This window comes from Oryctolagus cuniculus, chromosome 2, assembly GCF_964237555.1.
Source record: "Oryctolagus cuniculus chromosome 2, mOryCun1.1, whole genome shotgun sequence".
NCBI lineage: Eukaryota > Metazoa > Chordata > Mammalia > Lagomorpha > Leporidae > Oryctolagus > Oryctolagus cuniculus.
Genome location: NC_091433.1, coordinates 115,371,778 through 115,390,493, shown reverse-complemented (window position 1 = coordinate 115,390,493; position 18,716 = coordinate 115,371,778). Strand labels below are relative to the sequence as shown.

The window sequence follows — 18,716 nt, the reverse complement described above, 5'->3', positions numbered from 1 at the left end:
CCGCCCAGGCAGGCCAAGTGCTTTCATTGCATTGCCTTCTCAAGGGTACTGCTGCAGGTGGAATTCTGACCTAATGCAAGCTCTGCTGTGGTGGCCAAAGCCCTCTGGTATTTTTGGTGACTGGAACTGTGAGCTAGTCAAGGGGCTTTCTACCAGGTAAAAGATACAGAAATGGATGGATAAAGTCTTCTGTAAATGAAAGAGGCCCACCTACAAGCATCTTTAGTATACAAGCATGAAGTTGTGGGTTTAGGCAATATATATATATTTTTTTTTGTAACTGTCTTTACCTATTGGTAATTCTTTCTAATCTTTTCTGGTAGTTTAACTTTGAGAATGACCATGACCATGACACGTAATGACATAACACAGAGGCTGACCTTGGGTATTCCTGTGGCTTTTGTCCTGTAGGCAGTGGGTTTTAGCTGTGGCCCTCAATTTGTCCCTAGGGGCCTTTGAGGCTTCTCTTCCTCCTACAAAGAAAGTTTCACTTTGGGCTTTCCTTTGCCAAGTGGATTATTAATGAGTTCTTGAAACTTAAGAACTTTGAAATATTTCAGCAAATTAAACTTCCTGAAATTGCATATTCAAAGTGAGGTTGTGTAGGGGGAGAGATTGGTATTGTTAAAAGAGGGTTTGTTTTAAAAAAGGTAAAATCATGATACAGATATAAAATGAATATGTCAAACACTTTATTAAATATTAAGGGAACTGGAAAAGGTGTTAGAACCTGTTCACACTTGCGTAAGTCTGTTTTGTGCTGCTGTAACAGAATACCGGAGACTGGGTGCCTTTTACAGTGAACAGAAGTTGATCGGCACACAGTCTTAGAGGCTGGGAAGTCCACTCTCAAGGTGCTCACATCTGAGAGAGGGAGGGAGAGATTGGTGCCATGGGTGGGCCCCCATCCCACCCATGCATGAGGCCAGAGCTGCTAGAGGTTTCACCTCTTAGTCCTGCTTAACAACAATTAAATTTTAGCCTAAGTTTTGGAGGTGACAGACATTCAAAACATACCAACAGAAGTCCATACATTCATATGCAGTCAAAAATGTTAAGATGAATTTACAAGATCTGTTTCTAGGATAGTAATCAATTGCATCTCAGTTAATTTGTATTTCTGTGGGCAAGAATTCTTTGCTTTGTTAACAGTTTTCTATAAGTTACAGTCTGTCTCTACAGAGCTGTTAGATAGCCTAGTCAAAGACAAAGCTACCCCTTGTGGGGTTAGGTCAGATAAGCAGGTTCCAGCATTCCACTGAAAGGATACCCAGTAATCTCTTTTGTTCTTTTCAGAGTCCTAATGTTTTTCCATCAGTGTTGAATTAATCTCCAGAGTGGGGGAAAACGGGTCTCTAACTCAAGGCTTGTTGTGAGATTTGACTCGACATTTATGTCTTCTTGGTATGGGCTAAGTGAATGATAGCTGTTACTTTGGTTTTCAGTTGTTTTATCTTAGATTTGCAGGAAACTGATCCCAGGAAATAGAGCTGAGCTGAGCGCTCCATTAGTTCTTGTCTGTTTTGTTGGTTGTAGTCTGACTGCTCATAGGTCCGTCCCCTTTCATGAAGGTAGCCTTGGCACTGTGACGCTTTCTTGTCTTTTGCACCCAGGAGGCACTTCTCTATCTGTTAGAGATCCTATCTTTTTTTTACAGGTGATGACTGTTTCTCACGCTCTTAACCAAGCCATTTTGTCTGGTTGAATGTAAGGAGGAAGTGATGACATTGGCGATGTCAGGAGCGAAAGGAAGGGGCCAGCACTGTGGCTTAGCTGGTTCAGCTGCTGCCTGCAGTGCCAGCATCACATACAGGCGCGGGTTGGAATCCTGGCTGTTCCACTTCCGATCCAGCTCCTTGCCAATGCACCTGGGAAAGCAGTAGAAGATAGCCCAAGTCTTTGGGCCCCTGCACCCATTTGAGAGATCTAGAAGAAGCTCCTGGCTCCTGGCTTCGGATCAACCCAACTCCAGCTGTTGAGGCTATTTGGGGAGTGAACCAGCGGATGGAAGTTTTCTCTCTGTCTCTCCTTATCTCTCTCTGTAACTCTGCCTTTCAAATAAGTAAATAAATGTTTTTAAAAAAAATGAAAGGAAGGCTTTGCTGATTAATTGCCCCTGATCACTAGGATGAAGTACAGCACTGAGATTGAGATGTGATGTTTCTGTCAGCTACCTTGCACCTGTGTTGGTGAATTGCCGTTTATAATTTTATAGCTTTAGGAAGTGAGTTGAAGAGGACGTAAAATGTGACATTAATAAATTTTGCTTTTTCTTCCCTTTTTTTGGCAGAATAACCAAGTGCTGGGAATTGGAAGTGGTTCTACAATTGTCCATGCTGTGCAGCGAATAGGTACGTTCTGACTGTCTACTGGATGTTTTATGTGATTATGGAGGTGCGGTAAAGGAAGTGGGGCACCCGTTTTGCACTTGTTAATTGTGGCTGCAGCAGTGCCAAGCTGGGGAGAAGGAACTGCCTGCCTGTCAGTAGAGCGTTGCTGCCCTTCTCAGGAGAGGGAGTCTTCCATCCCTCCTGTCAGTTCTGGGAGGTGCCCTTGCCTTTGTTTACTCTGCTCAGCTGGTGGGGAGGAGCTGACTTAGCAGGAGCTCCCTAGGGAGCTTTAATCATCATGATGACATCAGAGGTCCTGTGTGGTCTCAGGCTTCCTCTGAAGCCCTTGGGTTTCTCATGCAAACAAATCCGAGGCCAAAGTGAACATTCCCTTCCCTTGAGCCTAGAGAGGACCTGGGCCTCTTGCAGTTGGTAGCTGGTTCCTGAAGGTGCTGACTTCACTCAGATTGCATTGTCTCTGTGCTTAGGAAAGACTGGGCACTTATCAGTCCCTGTGGCTGTTTAACAGGTTTTACTGCCCTGCTTTTTGTTCCTCATAACAAAGCCCAGAAGAGAGGCTTGCCTGAATGAATGGGGATCTGTCTTCTAGGTGCCTCGGGCAGAGCCCAGAAGGCAAAGTCCAGGAATACTTTGTCATTAAGGAGGACCTGTAGTGCCAGTGTGATGGCTTCTGGAAGCCTTCTCATTGGTCAGACAGTGTGCTTTTCTACCTTAACCAGTTATGCGAAGAATTTTAAGGCCCAGAAGTTGCTGTGGGTTTTATAATAGTGACATTTAAGCCTTCCAGGATGTAGACTCTGATTAGGAAGACTTGGAATTTTATAAGATTTGTTTTCTTGGATTTTTTTTAATAAAACTTTCCTAAAAGGTAACAATTTCAAAATGAGTAAAATAAATCCCCTATAACCATCCTCTGGGGCATATAGATGATTATATTTTTTCCTGAAGGCAAAACTTAAACTCCCCTGGGCAGGGCAGTAGAGGGTAGCAGTGAAGGCTGAAGAGCTAGGCTGCCTGGGATCCTGCCCCAGCTCTGCCGCTAAGGCTGTGTGATTACCGAGCTGCTCGACCTTCTGTTCCTCAGTCTCCTCATCACGAAATGGAGAAAGAGTTGTAACTCACCTTCTGGGCTGTTAGACTTCAAACAGGTCATTCATACAAAGTTCTTAGGATGTTGTCATGCATGTAACGACAATGAACACTGGTTAGTGCTCCCCTCACTCACTAGGCTTCTGATGTCTGAAAGGGTGGTCACCGCTGTTACACCAAGGACAAGGACACAGAGTGGAAGGCAGCTGTCAGTGGGAGACAGACCTTGTCCTTTCTACTGGGTTTGAGCAAATATACCAGTGACAAGAAAAAAAGTGAGGAGAGTTGCAGATTGGTGCCTCCTCACGGGGCACCAAAATGTTAGGAAAAGAGGCGCAGAATAGAGTAGGCAGTGTATGAATTTACAGTCAGACCGGATTTATTCAGAGAAAACAAATCTGTAGAGGGAGGTGACCAACTGCCTGCGTGTACAAGATGGAGCCTGTGGCAGAAGGCCTTGACTCCCAGGGGCCTGATCTTAAGGAAGGCTAGGCTGGGGTTGGAGTAGGGGGCAGCAGGGGGAGGGGAATTCCAGGAACTGGGTGGGTGGGGGGGCCTTGGGAACCTGGAAAAGAATGCAGGGTGGGGTGTAAAAGCAATAGGGTGTGAGACCCAATTGAGATTCAAGGGCAAGGAATACATCTCAAAGTTTATCTCCTCTGGGCAGTGAGGGAGAATGGCTGAGCCTTGTGTTCTTGTTCCATCAGATACGCTTTTGTCTCCACAGCTGAAAGAGTGAAACAGGAGAATCTGAACCTTGTCTGCATCCCCACTTCCTTCCAGGTTTGTCGTTGCTTTCCATTCTGCATCTGAACAGCTGCTGCCAGGTCCTCTGGCTCTATGGAGGTGGGCCTGTGGGCAGGAAGGAGTACCCACAGGAGCTTCTGTTCACTTGTGAATATTTCAGGGCAGCTTGAGTTCAGGCACCGGGAAGCATGCAGATGGGACCTCTGTCCTCAAGGAGTATTATCCCCATTTACAGGTGGAAAAAAGGCGGAAAGGAATTAATTGATGTGTTAGTAATACAAACACAGTATTTTGGTTCCATATCTAATGTACTTTCAGCATGAAATTGTAGGAGCTGGTAGAGGAGAATAGTAGAGCCAAGTAATTACAGGGAAAGGTAAGGAAAGAATAGACTTTGGGAGGTAGAAGGGAAAAGAGGTGCTAAGTTGGAGGCCTGTCTTGTCTCTCTTCTGGCCGTTGAGAAGGGGTGTGTGTGTACATATACATATATATAATCTCATTGGATTAGCCAAGGTGAAATTTACTAACTAGAAAAGTGGGTTGGATTTACAGGTAGCTAGTGCTTTGGGACTTCATGAACTTAGCTTTGGACAACCCAGACAGCCTGGTTTTCCTAGAAAAGCCTGAAGCAGTTCTGGTTAAGGAGGGACTGGGTAGCATTCTTCTGAGCCATGTGGGAGGTGCAGTCAGACAAAACAGAGGGTGTAGGCAGGGATTCCAGGTAGTCAGGCTAAGGAATTAGACATGCATACTAAGTATGTCCATCTAAAGGGGTTGAGGGTGAGGGTAGTGTGCTATTTTTAAATAAAAAGACTTGAGCTATTTGATTCTTTAGTCTGAGTGTGTGTGTCCCTGTTGTGAGCACCACTTGTCACACAGCTTGACAAGGCTAATGCAGTGTGTCGGAGCACGGGGAAGAATCATACAGAATTGTGATAGTCTTTTCAGTACCACTCAATATATATTCAGTGCACACATCCAAAGATCAATACCACTCAATATGTCATTAGTCCACAGGTAATAGTAATAAGTATAACACATACAAAGCATAAAGGCATAACCAATCTAAGCACTCATGGCTAAGGATGTAATACGAATGCTGCATTCTCAAGGTTTGTATCATGGTCACGAAAAGTCAAAGTCCAGAGTCCAAACGGATCTCAGAACAGTCACTTACGGGCAGGAGTCAAGGGATGGCTGGCACTCTGGGCAGTAGGCTCGAAGTTCCAAGACGGATGGCAAGGAGAAGGGTTGGAGAGGTCACCTGATGAGAGGTCTGGTCCGGCTCCGATGTCAGCTCTGGCAGTAGCTGGGACGTGCAGGTGAGATTGGCTCCAGCGGAGTGGCGAGCAGCGCTTCAGTCAGTGAACACTCAGGCAGAGTTTCGCTGGCACTGAGCCCTGGTCCCCGAGGGGATACAGAGCAGTTGGGAGGCTTGCCTTTCTATCCCCATCTGGGGCAGGTGGGCGGTGAGTGTGCTCTAGTGTGCCACCAGTCACAGGCTCATCTTCTTGGCTGTCACCAGCCAGATGTTGGTGTTTGGGTGTGACCAGTGGTGTGTTGGGGGTCATCTTGGTGTGACCAGTCGTGCAGTAGTGGGTGAAGTAATGCAGTAGCCAGCTGGTTGGCTGCTTCTTATGATGTAATGTCCTCCAGCCCTTATCAGGCCTCACCACCTGTGTCTGTTCTGACAGATGGTCTGGGCAGTTCCTGGTGCTTGGTGGCCTTAGCTTAAGTAACCCCATTTTGGTTTTGTTTTTTTCTCTTTCTTTTTGAGTTAGCAGTGCTCTGTAACTCTTTTGGGACTCTTTTGGCCACAGCACAGATAGACCACATAGTGTTATTAAGGCAGGCATGCAGGATAAAATTGATCATATTTGTGAGCTGGAAGGCCACGCCTTCACCACACCCTTGTGACCTCATGCCTCTACCTGGCCACACCTGTGTGCCCACCTGCCAATCAGGCTAATTAACCACTCCCCTTTGGAAGTGGATTAAAGTCCTGGGACAAGGTGGGCCCAGCCGTTCCTTGGCCTTTTTGGCCCTTTTCCCTTTTGCGCTGGACCCGCTTGCTGCACCTTCGGGGCGCGTGGCCTTCGGGCCACCCGCCCTATGCTTTCTAGCCTGCATGCTCCTCCACATGGCAAGCTCCTGGTACTCGGTAAGAATCCAGATTTCCCTCTCTTTTGGATGGGGCCCTCACTCTCCTATGCATTTCTTAAAAAAACTTACCATGCTGCCTTGTTCATGTATGCCAGTATTCAGAATTCTTGTCTATTAGGCAAGAACCCACTGGCTGTTTAAGGGGTATGCCTCTGATTACATTTGCCACCCCAAATGGGATTTTAAGGGCCCTGTCTGATTACAGGGTGCTGATTTCTCTTCTTGACTGTCCAGTAAAGTAAATTTTGCCTTGCTTTGCTTTTCTTCTGTTTCCTCTTCCCCTCCCACTTCTTCCTCCCTGCCTCCCCCCCTTTCCTAGATTGCTTGTAATCTCTTACTAATTCAACACCAAATTCTTGGTCAGGTGGGAAAATCTGTTTTTCTGGCAGTGGATGTCTCACTCCATCAGTTTCATCACTTGGTGAAGTCCTGGGTGGGTGGTGCTGTAGGCTGCTGTACTCAGCTGTTGTCTTTGGGTCTCCTTTTGTTATGGGTGAAATGACAACAGAGAAAATAGTACTACCTCAGTTCTTTGTCTCACATGGAAGAAGAATTTCCAAGCGGACAAGCAGAGAGATTTAAAAGTGAGATTTATTAGTCAGAGACCTCCAGCCAGAGTGGCATGGAGGGGGATCCAAGAGAGGAAAAACCTAAGGGGCCGGTGGTACTGGGGTTTTTAAGCACAATTATGGGGAAGAAAAAAAATTTGACATTCAGTTACAGGGCAGGGACAAAACCCATCAAAAGACCTGATTTGCAATCCTTCATTCTATCTTACTTGCTCTTGATATGACAAAAAGACCCATGAGAAGTGTGGGATACTTAATTTGTTTTACAGGGAACTGGGAGCTCAGAAGGAATGCCATTCCCTTTGCTGTTCTCATAAGATTGGAAGCTTTCAAGGAATGGGCAGGCAGGCACTTTTGACCTTGCAGATTTGCACCCTCAGTTTCCACTGGGACCACCCTGACTGCCTGTTAACCCATCTGACTCCTCACACTTTCACAGTTTGGAATTTTTTTTTTTTTTTAGGATTGATTTGTTTACTTGAAAGAGAGAGTTAGAGAGAGTGGAGGAGAAACAGAAAGAGCAAAGGCGAGACACAGAGATCTTCCATCTGCTGGTCCATTCTCCAGATGGCTACAACAGCTAGGGCTGGGCCAGCTGGAACCAGGAATCAGCAGCTTTATCCAGGTCTTCTGCATGGGTGGCAGGAGCCCAAACATTTGGGCCATTTTCTGCTGCTTTTCCCAGGCCATCAGCAGGGAGCTGGATCTCAAGGGAGCGGCGGGACTCTAACCTATGTTATAGGTAAAATGGCAGCGAAGAAAGGCGACCTTGGTTCCTGTCTGACCTGGAAAAAGAATTTCCACGTGGACTAGGCAGTGAGCAAAGCAAGATTTAAGTTGGAAACTTCCTGCTGTAGCAGCCTGGATGGGGCTCCAGGAGAGGCAGAGGAAACTGATGGAGTATTTTAAGCATAATTTTTTTGGGGAAAAAAACAGCAGCTAACAATCAGGGTGGGCACAAAGCCTATCAAAAGGCCAGATTCCATAAACCTGTCTAGCTTGCTTATAGTAAAACAGAAAAGCCATCAGAAGGGTAGGATAATCTTTGTTTTCACAATAAACAAAAACTCAAGGGTAGAATCATTACTTCCTTGCTATTCTCATGATAAAACTGGAAACTCAGAGGTGTATTTTGCTAACAGCTTCTGAGGAAAAGCATGCATTTTGTACCCTCTTAAAGAGACTTCCCCTTTCCTCATTCCAGCTGGAACCCAACCTAACGGCCTGTTAGTCCATCTACCTCCTCACACCAATACCCATATGGGATGCCACCAATGCAGGTGGTGGCTTTAACTGCTAGGCCGTAACGCTAGTTCTGGGAAACCTAATTGCTGTTTCTTGGTCCTGTTTGCTCTGCCACCCCTGACTCTTAGTTTTTGTGATGGGCATCCTGTAGGTAGCTAGCTTCCTAAGTGTATAGGATGCAGGTTTGACGCTGGATGTCTGAAGACCTCTTTATTCTACCCTTTCACATTCAGTCGTTTGACTTTGTAGTCAATTCTATGTTAAATAATTTCCTAGGAATTTTGAAGATAATTTCTCTTTAGTCTGGTTTTCAATTTGCTCTTGAGAAGCTCGATACATTCTGATTTGTAATCTGTTCTTTGAAACCTACTTTTAGTTTTCTCTCAGAACTCATTTATATTCTCTTTTGCTTTTCTTCAGTATGGGTATATATTTTTTATTTTAAAGATTTATTTTATTTTATTATTTGAAAGTCAGAATTACACAGAGAGGAGAGACAGAGAGAGAGAGAGAGGTCCTCCATCCGATGGTTCACTCCCCAACTGGCCACAGTGGCTGGAGCTGTGGCGATCTGAAGCCAGGAGCCAGGAGCTTCCTCCGGGTCTCCCCCATGGGTTCAGGGGCCCAAGGACTTGGGCCATTTTCTACTGCTTTCCCAGACCATAGCAGAGAGCTGGATCAAAAGAGGAGCAGCCAGGACTAGAACCGGTGCCCTTATGGGTTGGTGGCACTTCAGGCCTTCAGGTCAGGACGTTAACCACTGAGCTGTAGCGCCAGCCCCCGGTATGAGTATATTTTCATCTGTTGTATTGGCATTTCATCTTGAAAATTTACACTTCAGTTTTGAGAACTTTTTGCTTTTATCTTTGGTTTTTCTTCCCTCTGTTTTCTTTGGTTTTTCTTTCTAAGACCCTCATGGTGGCTTTGTGGACTGGCTTAGTTTAGCTATCACACTGGGGCAGTTGGGACCATTCTGCTGCTGTGTAAACAAGCTGAGACTAGATTCCTGGAGGAGGAACGGCCATGAGCACAGTGGCTCTAGGCATGCAAGTGAGGCCATCTTACACTCGCCATTTTTACACTTGCCAATCCAGATGATAAGATTTTCCAATGAGTCCATGGAAATCTGAGAAATCATAAATATTTGCTCCTATAAGCCACGGAGTTTAGGGGTAGCTACTGTGTGGCAAAAGCTCATTGGAGCAGTAACTGCCTTTTGCCCAACTGTGCCTGGCAACTCAGGCCTAAGACTGGCTGTTTGACCTACAGAGAACCAACCTGCCACTTTGGGAGTAGGAAAGGAAGAGGTGGAGGTGTAATAGCTTTTAAGTTACTTGTCACTCCCCCTCTTCGCGGAGGAACGACACAGGACCCTGCGCTGTTCTTTTGTCTGCTCGGCCCTTCCCGGGTTTGCCGCTGGTTCTTCCCGGGTTGGCTGCCATCCCTTCCACCTCCGTGGAAGGGCGGCTCCCCCTGCCACTTTCCCCACTTCCGTGGGGGAGTGGCACACCGCCGGCCGGCTCTCTCAGATGTTATCTGGATGTTCCCTTTAGATGTTCCTGGTGCATGTTGTCTCTCTCCTCCTTTATAGTCCTCTTCCACCAATCCCAACTCTGCTACCCACACGCCGAGTACGCTGCCCTCCTCCAATCAGGAGCAGGATCAGCTCCTGCAGGTTATTGGTTGAACTGGAGGCAGCTGTGTAGAAGTTGTTTACTCCTCTCCCAGCGCCATATTGTGGGAGAGCAGATGCATAGAATAAGTCTTAATTCCAGTAACTTAGTCTAGTCCGAGTTGCTCCCCACAGTTACTTTTTTTTTTTTTTTAAAGATTTATTTATTTGAAAGTCAGAATTAGAGAGAGAGGTCTTCCATCCGCTGGTTCACTCCCCAGTTGGCTACAATGGCCGGAGATTCGCCTATCCAAAGTCAGGAGCCAGGAGCTTCCTCCTGGTCTCCCACGCAGGAGCAGGGGCCCAAGCACTTGGACCATCTTCCACTGCTTTCCCAGGCCACAGCAGAGGACTGGATCAGAAGTGGAGCAGCCGGGACTTGAACTGGTGCCCTTATGGAATGCTGGCACTGCAGGCGGCAGCTTTACATGCTACGCCACAGTGCCGGCCCCATTAAGTTACTTTTCATTCAGTTTTCCTGTTTTACTGCTCTGTTGTATCCACTTCCTGTAGTTTGTAGATAATCCCAATTCCTCAATCTTTGGGAGGTTCTGTGATGTTTGTTTGGTTGTTACTTGTCTTTTTCCACTATTGGCCTAGGATTTCTCTCTTATTTCTGCCATTTACCATTGTCTATCAGTGGTCCAGCTTTTAGAAATTTGTTCGAGTCCTGGCTGCTCCACTTCCAATCCAGCTCTCTGCTAATGTGCCTGGGAAAGCAATGGAGGATGGTCCAAGTCCTTGGGCCCCTGTCACCCATGTGGTAGACCTGGATGGAGCTCCTGGCTTTGGTCTGGCCCAGCCATAGCCATTGTGACCATTTGAAGAGTAAGCCAGCAGATTGAAGATTTCTCTCTCTGCCTCTCCCTCTCTCTAACTCTGCCTTTCAAATAAACAAATCTTTTTAAAAAATTCCTTTTTTGTACTTTTTAAGAGATTTTGAGAAGGAGCTAAGCTAAATATATGTATTCAAGCAGCTATTTTTAACTGGAAGTCTGATCCTGTGCTTTTTTATGATAACATTCTCTTAACTTGTATTATAGTGATCATTGATAACAGCAGATCCAGACTGGAAAGTACTGGCCAATTTTAGTTAATTAGGCTGGAACAATTATTCAAAGTTCACAGGATTTTTTATTTATTTGAAAGGCAGTTCAAATAATGCCCAAGATAGCTGGTGCTGGGCCAGGTCAACGCCAGGAGCTCCATCCAGATCTCCCATGTGGGTGACAGGAGCCCAAACACTTAGGCCATCTTCTGCTGCTTTCCCGGGTACGTTAGCAAGGAGCTAGATTGGAAGTGGAGTAACTGAGACTTGAACTGGTGCTCATGGGATGCTGGTGTCGCAGCTTAACACCCTGCACCACAATGCTGACTCTCACAAGGTTTCTAAAAATTCATTTGTTCAGTTTTCTTCCCCCTTTAAATTCAAACTTACTTTCAAGTTTGGTCAGATGCCATCTTTAAAATGGTTGAACTATAACAATTTTTTTTAAAAGATTTATTTATTTGAAAGAGTTACACGAAAAGGAGAGGCAGAGATAGAGAGGTCTTCCATCTGCTGGTTTATTCCCCAAATGGCTGCAATGGCCAGAGCTGGGCCAATCTGAAGCCAGGAGCCAGGAGCCAGGAGCCAGGAGCTTCTTCCAGGTTTCCCATGCAGGTATAGAGGCCCAAGCATTTGGGCCATCTTCTAATGTTTTCCCAGGCCATAGCAGAGAGCTGGGTTGGAAGTGCAGCATCTGATACTCGAATTGGTGCCCATATGGGATGCTGGCATTGCAGGCGGCAGCTATGCCACAGTACTGGCCCCTGAACCCTGGTTTTTAATACAAGTAAACCTATAGGAATTTAAATGATTTTGAAAATGAAGGATCTGACCTAAGCCCCAGTAGCATTTATTATTCAGTCTTGCTTCAGACCCGCATTAATTAGATGATAAAAGGAAAATGCAACGTGTTTTTAGGTTTTATGGTGAAATTTATGTAAAACAGAAAGACTGCTGGCCCTCCACATGCCTCTGTCTTTAATCACAAGCGACACTTGGGAGCACAGCGGAGGAGTTGCAGTGAGAAGGTATTGTTTCTTTTCTTTTTGCAAAAGCAGGAGCTCATCATTCACTTCCTACTCTGTGCTTCTTCAGGAGTTTTCACTGGAAGAGGCAGGCAGACAGGAGGCTCCTTAGCCAGCCATCTGGGAAAGTGTCTGGTCCAGTTGAGCACCTGAGGTTGCACATTCTGACTAAGCCAATAATGTTGTGTTGAACTCATTGTACTTGTTTGCTTGGGCTGCTGTAGCAAGGTACCATGAACTGAACGTGTGTGTGAACGTGCCACTCTCCCTGCCTTGCAACATCAGTTATAAACTGACCTTAGGGATCACACCATCACCTCTGCTGTGTGCTATTGGTCATGCAGACCAGCCCTGGACAGTGTGGGAAGGGGTTACTCAAAGGCATGAGTACCAGGTGGTGGTGATCCTGGGGAAGTGTTGGAGGCTGCCTTCCAGAGGTTGACATGTTCCTACAGCCCCAGCGTCTCTGGGATTAGCATGATTTCTCTAATACTGCTTTTGGAAAAATCTAGAAACTGTGAAATAATCCAGTAGTATCATTTTTTTGTGTTATTTCCCCTTTTAATTTTTTTCCTTGGTAAGTACAAAATTGTATTTTTTAAATTTATTTTTTCAGTGAACATTTTTTTCTTAGCTTTTCATGTGGAGCATTTCGAACTTGAAAAAGGATAAAGAGGCCGGTGCCATGGCTCGCTAGGCTAATCCTCCGCCTTGCGGCGCCGGCACACCGGGTTCTAGTCCCTGTCGGGGCGCCGGATTCTGTCCCGGTTGCCCCTCTTCCAGGCCAGCTCTCTGCTGTGGCCAGGGAGTGCAGTGGAGGATGGCCCAAGTGCTTGGGCCCTGCACCCGCATGGGAGACCAGGATAAGTACCTGGCTCCTGCCATCGGATCAGCGTGGTGCGCCGGCTGTAGTGCGCCGGCCGCAGTGGCCATTAGAGGGTGAACCAACGGCAAAGGAAGACCTTTCTCTCTGTGTGTCTTTTTCTCTCACTGTCCACTCTGCCTGTAAAAAAAAAAAAAAAAAAAAAAGATAAAGCACAGTATAATGAACTTCCTTGTACCTGTCACCCAATTTCAAGTTATCTCATAGCCAATCCTATCTCATCTATACACCATTCCTCTTTACTCTTTTTTTTTTTTTCAAAGTAAACTTTAGGTATAGTATTGTTTCATTGTATATATTCAGTTGAGTTTCTTAGAAAAAATAGCTTTACAAACATCACAACAATGCTAAAAAAATATTTAACCACAATCTTACACCAACATCCAATGTTGTCTTCACTTTAAAAAATACTTTTTATAGTTTATTTGCATCAGGATTCCAAATCCCTTACATTACAGATTCCAGGGTGTTTGTGTTTTACTACTAAAGTCGTAGCATTTTGTATTAGAAGATTGGCCTTGGTCATTTCACCCATTCTATCTTTTTAGAAATAAGAACATTTGCCAAGAGCCATGTGGCTGGTTTGTTTAAGATTAGAATCTAGACCTTCTGATTCTCAAATTCAGATGCTTTTTATTTTAAGGAGTAGGTATTTTGAAGTGATGGCTTTGGAAAAAAAGTTTCCTACTCTTTGGTTCCTCTCTGTATTTAAAGCAGTGATGTAAACACAGACCCTCATCACTTGCACTTGTGTGGTCAGATGTGAAGCCTCCCTTGAGCTATGTGTAGCCATAACCACTGCTTTCCCTTTTTGGTCAGCCTGGAGGCATGTCTGTGAAGTAAATGGTACTTTTTTTTCACAAACAACCTAAATCTTTCGTAGTCTAGGATTCTACATTTGCTGAATTCCTCAGACATTCTGGAAGTCTTATCTGTATATTCTCTTCTGAGTATATAGATTCTTTTGTTTATTTTTGCTTCTGTATCATTCCATAGTGATCTTCAGTCTTTTTTCATATTGTTGGATTATTTTAAAAGCTTTTCTAATATTTTGTGTGCTTATTCTTATTTTTAGAATTTTTTTATCTAAACATATGTTGCCAGAAGGTTTATTTAGGAAATGATAGCATGGTTTTTTAAGATTATTTAATTTGAGAGGCAGAGCTACAGAGAGAGAGATTGATTTTCCATCCACTGGTTCACTTTCAAATGGCTGCAATGGCTGTTGTGGGCTGGGCTGAAGCCAGGAGCCAGGGGTTTCATCAAGGTCTCCCATGTGGGTGGCAGGGCCCCAAATACTTGGTCCATCTTCCACTGCTTTCCCAGGTGCAAGAGCAGGGAGCTCAGTTGGAACTGGAGCAGCTGGCATTTCAACTGGCACCCGTATGAGATACTGGTGTTGCAATCAGCAGCTTAACTCACTGTGCCACGGTGCCAGCCCCTTAGTAGGTTTTGAGTAGCCTGTCTCCAAGCAACAGCTCTTAGCTAGCACTGGAATGGAGCCTTCACTGTATGCTGTTGGCCTTTTTTCAGCTCCCAGGCGGAACTAGCAGTTTCAGCATTTGTGGGGCTACGTCTCTTACCTTTTGGTGGGCCAGATCAGGACTAAGCGTTTACTTAAATCCAGAAATATTCTGAGAATCCTTGCCATGTTCTGAGAGCGAATGATTGTGGGTGATTTTCTCTGTTCTCCCCAGGCCCGGCAGCTCATCCTGCAGTATGGCTTAACCCTCAGTGACCTGGATCGACACCCAGAGGTGAGAGCAGGCAGACTGCTGCGTCTTTCTCTGTTTTGATGGTGCTCGCTTGTGCATGGCTCTGGTTATCTTGTCAGTCTAGGGAAGAATTAAGTCAGTGGCACCAACTTGTCTCCTAAAATTCTGTGTGTTAATCCTGCCTGAGGTTGTCACAAATGAGCTGGTTAGTTTCCTGTATATCCTCTGTGGTTTAACCCTAAGAGCGCAGTATGAGTGTAGCAAAGGGGAGCTAGCAGGGCTGGGCTGGCAAAACTCCGGGCATCGTAGGCCCTTTTACAGAGGTGCAAGAGCAAGCTGACTCATGGAGCTTGCCACCTAAGTGGAGATAAGAAATAACCATCTGAGGCAGCCGCGGACCAGTGAAAACAGATGAAAATTAAGTTTTGCGGTCAGGATGGTTGAACGTGGGGCAGGCCAGAAGAGGCTGAAGCTGTCAGGATGAACAGTGTCACACATCATCCCAGCCAGCACCATCCGAGTTAATTACTGCATGCCAGGTATTATGCTAAGGGCTGTTTGTGTTAAATTACTTAGTCCTCAGGATTCTTGAGGTTCGGTGTCAGATGATTTCATTTTATATATGAAAAAGTCAGAGAGTTAGTCATTTGCCTAAGGTCGCAACTGTTTGTAAGTGGCAGAGCCAGAATTTGAACTAGGGCACTTCTGGCTCTAGAGCTGTGCCAGTTGGAAGAGTTTTGCAAGAAGAGGTAGTTTGTGCTGAGCTGTAAAGGCTGGGAGGCAGGGGCAGGAGAGAATATTTCAGAGAGGGCAGGAGGAACCACGGGAATATTTCCGCTTGGGCACATGGGCCTGTACAGACAGTGTACAGCCTGGGTGCTTTGGACAGAGTACGTGGAATGTGTCGATGCATAGTGTAGGGTGAGGGGCTCCATGCGGTCTAGAAACCCTTGGCCTCGAGGGATTACTAAGAGAACCAGGGGATTTTTGTGCACAGAGCCAGAGCACAGGCATCATCACCTGTTTAGCAGCTGTGTGGAGAGTGGTTTGGGCTGCGAGTAGGCCCAGAGCCCAGACAGAAGAGGTGCCTACTTTTCAGGCCCCAGAGTTGCCACAGCATAGCTTGACCCTGAAGTTAGTGTAGGGTTGCGGAAGAGTGGTGCAGGCTGAAGCTTCAGACAGAGACTAGCATGTGTGAGTGGAGGGAAGTGAGAGCGCCGCATGTCAAACCTGTAGGCTTTACACCTGTGCCATGCCAGCCGTGCCAAGCAGCTGCACCATGGGTGCAGTGTGTACCTTGCACAACACTGTTTTTTAAAAAGATTTATTTATTTATTTGAAAGAGTTACACACAGAGAGGAGAGACAGAGAGCTGTTCCATCCTTTGGTTCACTCCAAATGGTGACAACAGTGGAGCGGGGTTGATCCAAAGCCAGGAACCAGGAACTTCTTCAGGATCTCCCATGTGGGTGAGGGGGCCCAAGCACTTGGGCCATCTTCTGCTGTCTTCCCAGGCACATTAGCACGGAGCTGGATCAGAAGTGGAACAGCTGGGACTCTAACCCATGCCCATATGAGATGCCAGCATCGCAGGCTGTGTCTTAACCCGCTGTACCACAGTGTCCACCCTACATGACACTGTTTTAAAAAACTGCTCAGGGGCTGGTGTTGTGGTGTAGTGGGTTAAGACACAGCCTGCGATGCTGGCATCCCATGTGGGCATGGGTTGGAGTCCTGGCTGCTCCACTTTCGATCCAGCTCCCTGCTAATGCACCTGGGAAGGCAGCAGAAGATGGCCCAAGTGCTTGGGTCCCCTACCACTCACGTGGAGACCCAAATGGAGTTCCAGGCTCCTGATTTCCATCTGGCCCAGCCCTGGCTGTTACAGCCATTTGGGGAGTGCATAAGTGGATAGAAAAATCTCTCTTTCTGTGTCCCGCCACCCTCTCTTAACTCTTACCTTACAAATAAATAAATAAATACTTCAAAAAAAAAAAAAAAAAACTGCTTGAAGTCTGTGTTGTCCTTGCAGAGTACCATGAGTGATGAGAAATAGATAGCTTCATTGGTTTTGTTTATTTGAGAGAGAGCTATGCCTCCTGCCAGCTGTTTCATTCCCTAAATGTCTACAACAGCTGGAGCTGGGTAGGACTGAACCAGGCGCCAGGAACTCAGTCTGGGGCCCCCCACCTGGGTGCCAGTGATGCTAGTCACTTGAGCCATCACTTGCTGCCTCCCAGGGTGGGCATTAGCAGGAAGTGGGGACTGAGAAAGAGCAAGGGCTGGAATCCAGGCATCCAACTGGTGTCCTCTACTTCCCTGATTTGGTTTTTGAGAGATGATTGAACCCATTTGCTCCTCAGCTGCTTTTGGGGCTGGTGGTAGAGCTTCCTCATGGAGGGAATGGGCAGGCCCAGACAGTGCTTTGGGTCTTAGTGGGAATGCCTCAAGTAGTTTCTAACCCAGGAACAAATTGAAATTTCTTGTATGTCTGCCCACTTCAGTGCAAAGACTTCTCTGTCAGGGTTTTTTTGTTTGTTTTCTTTTTTTAATTGACATCACTGCCCTGCAAGGGGGGCCCCCCCACAACGGGACATTTAATAGCACTGATATATTGTATATCTGTTTATGTACTTGTGGCTTTTTGGAAGGCCAAAAACAATTGAATATTTAAGGTTTTTCACCCCCCTACCCCCAAGAGACAGTTTTTGCTTCCTTGGGAATTTTGGTACCCACATTGAGAATGCATACTCTAGGTAATTCTAGCTTGTCCACAGAGAAGTCCTTCAGTGACAAGAACAAGTATAGCATTGTGGGTAATGGCTAATCCAGGTTTGAGTCCTAAGTCTTCTGCTTGTTTCCTTGTGACCCTAGTGAAGGGGTTTAATCATGGGGCCTCAGCTGCTTTTTTAATTAATAAATTTATTTATTTGAAAGGGAGAGCAACAGAGAGAGATGGAGAACTTCCATCTGCTGGTTCATTCCCCAGATGGCAGGTCTAAAAAGCCGGGAGCCAGGGATTCTATCCCGGTTTCCTACCCTTGGGGATCCAAGTTCTTGTGCCATCTTCTGCTGCCTTCCCAGGTGGCCTCAGCTTGTTTGGTTAAATGAGAATATTGGACCTAGCTGCTAGGGCTGCCGAGGGTCTCATGGGCTGTGCATGGGAAGGTTAGCAGAGACTCCCCTCATGAGGCTTAGGGGTTTTTGTGTCTGTCTCTCCCCTCAACACAGATTGACCTCGCCATCGATGGTGCTGATGAAGTAGATGCTGATCTCAATCTCATCAAGGGTGGTGGGTGAGTGTTGGGGACTTTCTTACTAAAGAGTACGTGCCAGTTAATCTTCGCCAAAGCAAAGTGCAATGCAGTGGAATTGCCACTGTGATGTGTGGGAGTCTGTCTTTCTACCAGGATGTTGATGGCAAATGTCCTGAGAGCTGGACTGGCATGTCTGGCATTAGCAGCAGTGTGGTGTCCAGGAACCCGGGCCTGTTCAGGGCGATGGGTGATTCATCTTCATGGGCCTTCTGTGTGTCTGTGTTCTGCTCTCTGAAACCTTGAAAACTGGGCAGGCCAAAGCACATATTATTGGGCTAGCTGTGGGCTCAGTGTGTGGCCTTTGCTTTAAAGGTCGTCTTACCTCTGTGGGCAGCTAGGGAAGCCATTCATTTATCTGGAAAATATTTACTGGGTTGTTCTTATTTTGGATCAGGGAGTGGTGAGTTGAAGAAGGTGAAGTCCCGGTTCTCACAGTCAAGTCGGTATCGAATGGTGTAAAATCTACTTCATTGTCCCTAAGATTTTCTTCTGTGTTCCTTGGTCTTCCTGATGGCAGATGTAAGGTGATTTAGCTGGTCAGCAGCAGGGGCAGGCCTGATCCCAGGTCTGCTGATTCTGTGTCCAGGGCTTGCTCCACTCATCACCCTGTCAAATTAAGTGGAATTTCTCTTAAAGTGTTAGGTTGAATGGATTTGGGGTTCCTGTATCTGATCTTAGTTCCCCAGTTGAGATTCTGTCTTAATCCTGTACTCTTTCTTTTTTCCCATCCTCAGAGGCTGTTTGACGCAGGAGAAGATTGTGGCAGGGTACGCCAGTCACTTCATCGTGATCGCTGACTTCAGGTACAGTGCCCAGTGTTTTGAACTGCCTGCTGGGAAATAGAGTGCACAAAGAGGAACTTGTGGTGAAATAGAGACTCTGTGACTTTCTG

The 18,716-nt window shown here is 46.2% G+C and overlaps 1 protein-coding gene and 1 long non-coding RNA gene across 2 annotated transcripts in view; one reads left to right on the top strand and one right to left on the bottom strand.

The window, feature by feature from the left end:
- RPIA (ribose 5-phosphate isomerase A) overlaps positions 1–18,716 on the top strand; it is a 30,511-nt gene that overhangs the window by 1,722 nt on the left and 10,073 nt on the right. Inside the window, exons 2-6 of the mRNA XM_002709617.5 lie at positions 2,291–2,351; positions 4,168–4,223; positions 14,490–14,549; positions 17,739–17,803; positions 18,559–18,627. Of these exons, the coding sequence (XP_002709663.1) occupies positions 2,291–2,351; positions 4,168–4,223; positions 14,490–14,549; positions 17,739–17,803; positions 18,559–18,627 (311 nt within the window). The remainder of the gene's footprint in view (positions 1–2,290; positions 2,352–4,167; positions 4,224–14,489; positions 14,550–17,738; positions 17,804–18,558; positions 18,628–18,716) is intronic.
- On the bottom strand, positions 3,798–6,006 carry LOC108176197 (uncharacterized). Its single transcript, XR_001792876.3, has 2 exons — positions 5,365–6,006; positions 3,798–4,390 (listed from the first exon to the last, which is right to left on the bottom strand). It is a non-coding gene; the product is annotated as an uncharacterized lncRNA (long non-coding RNA).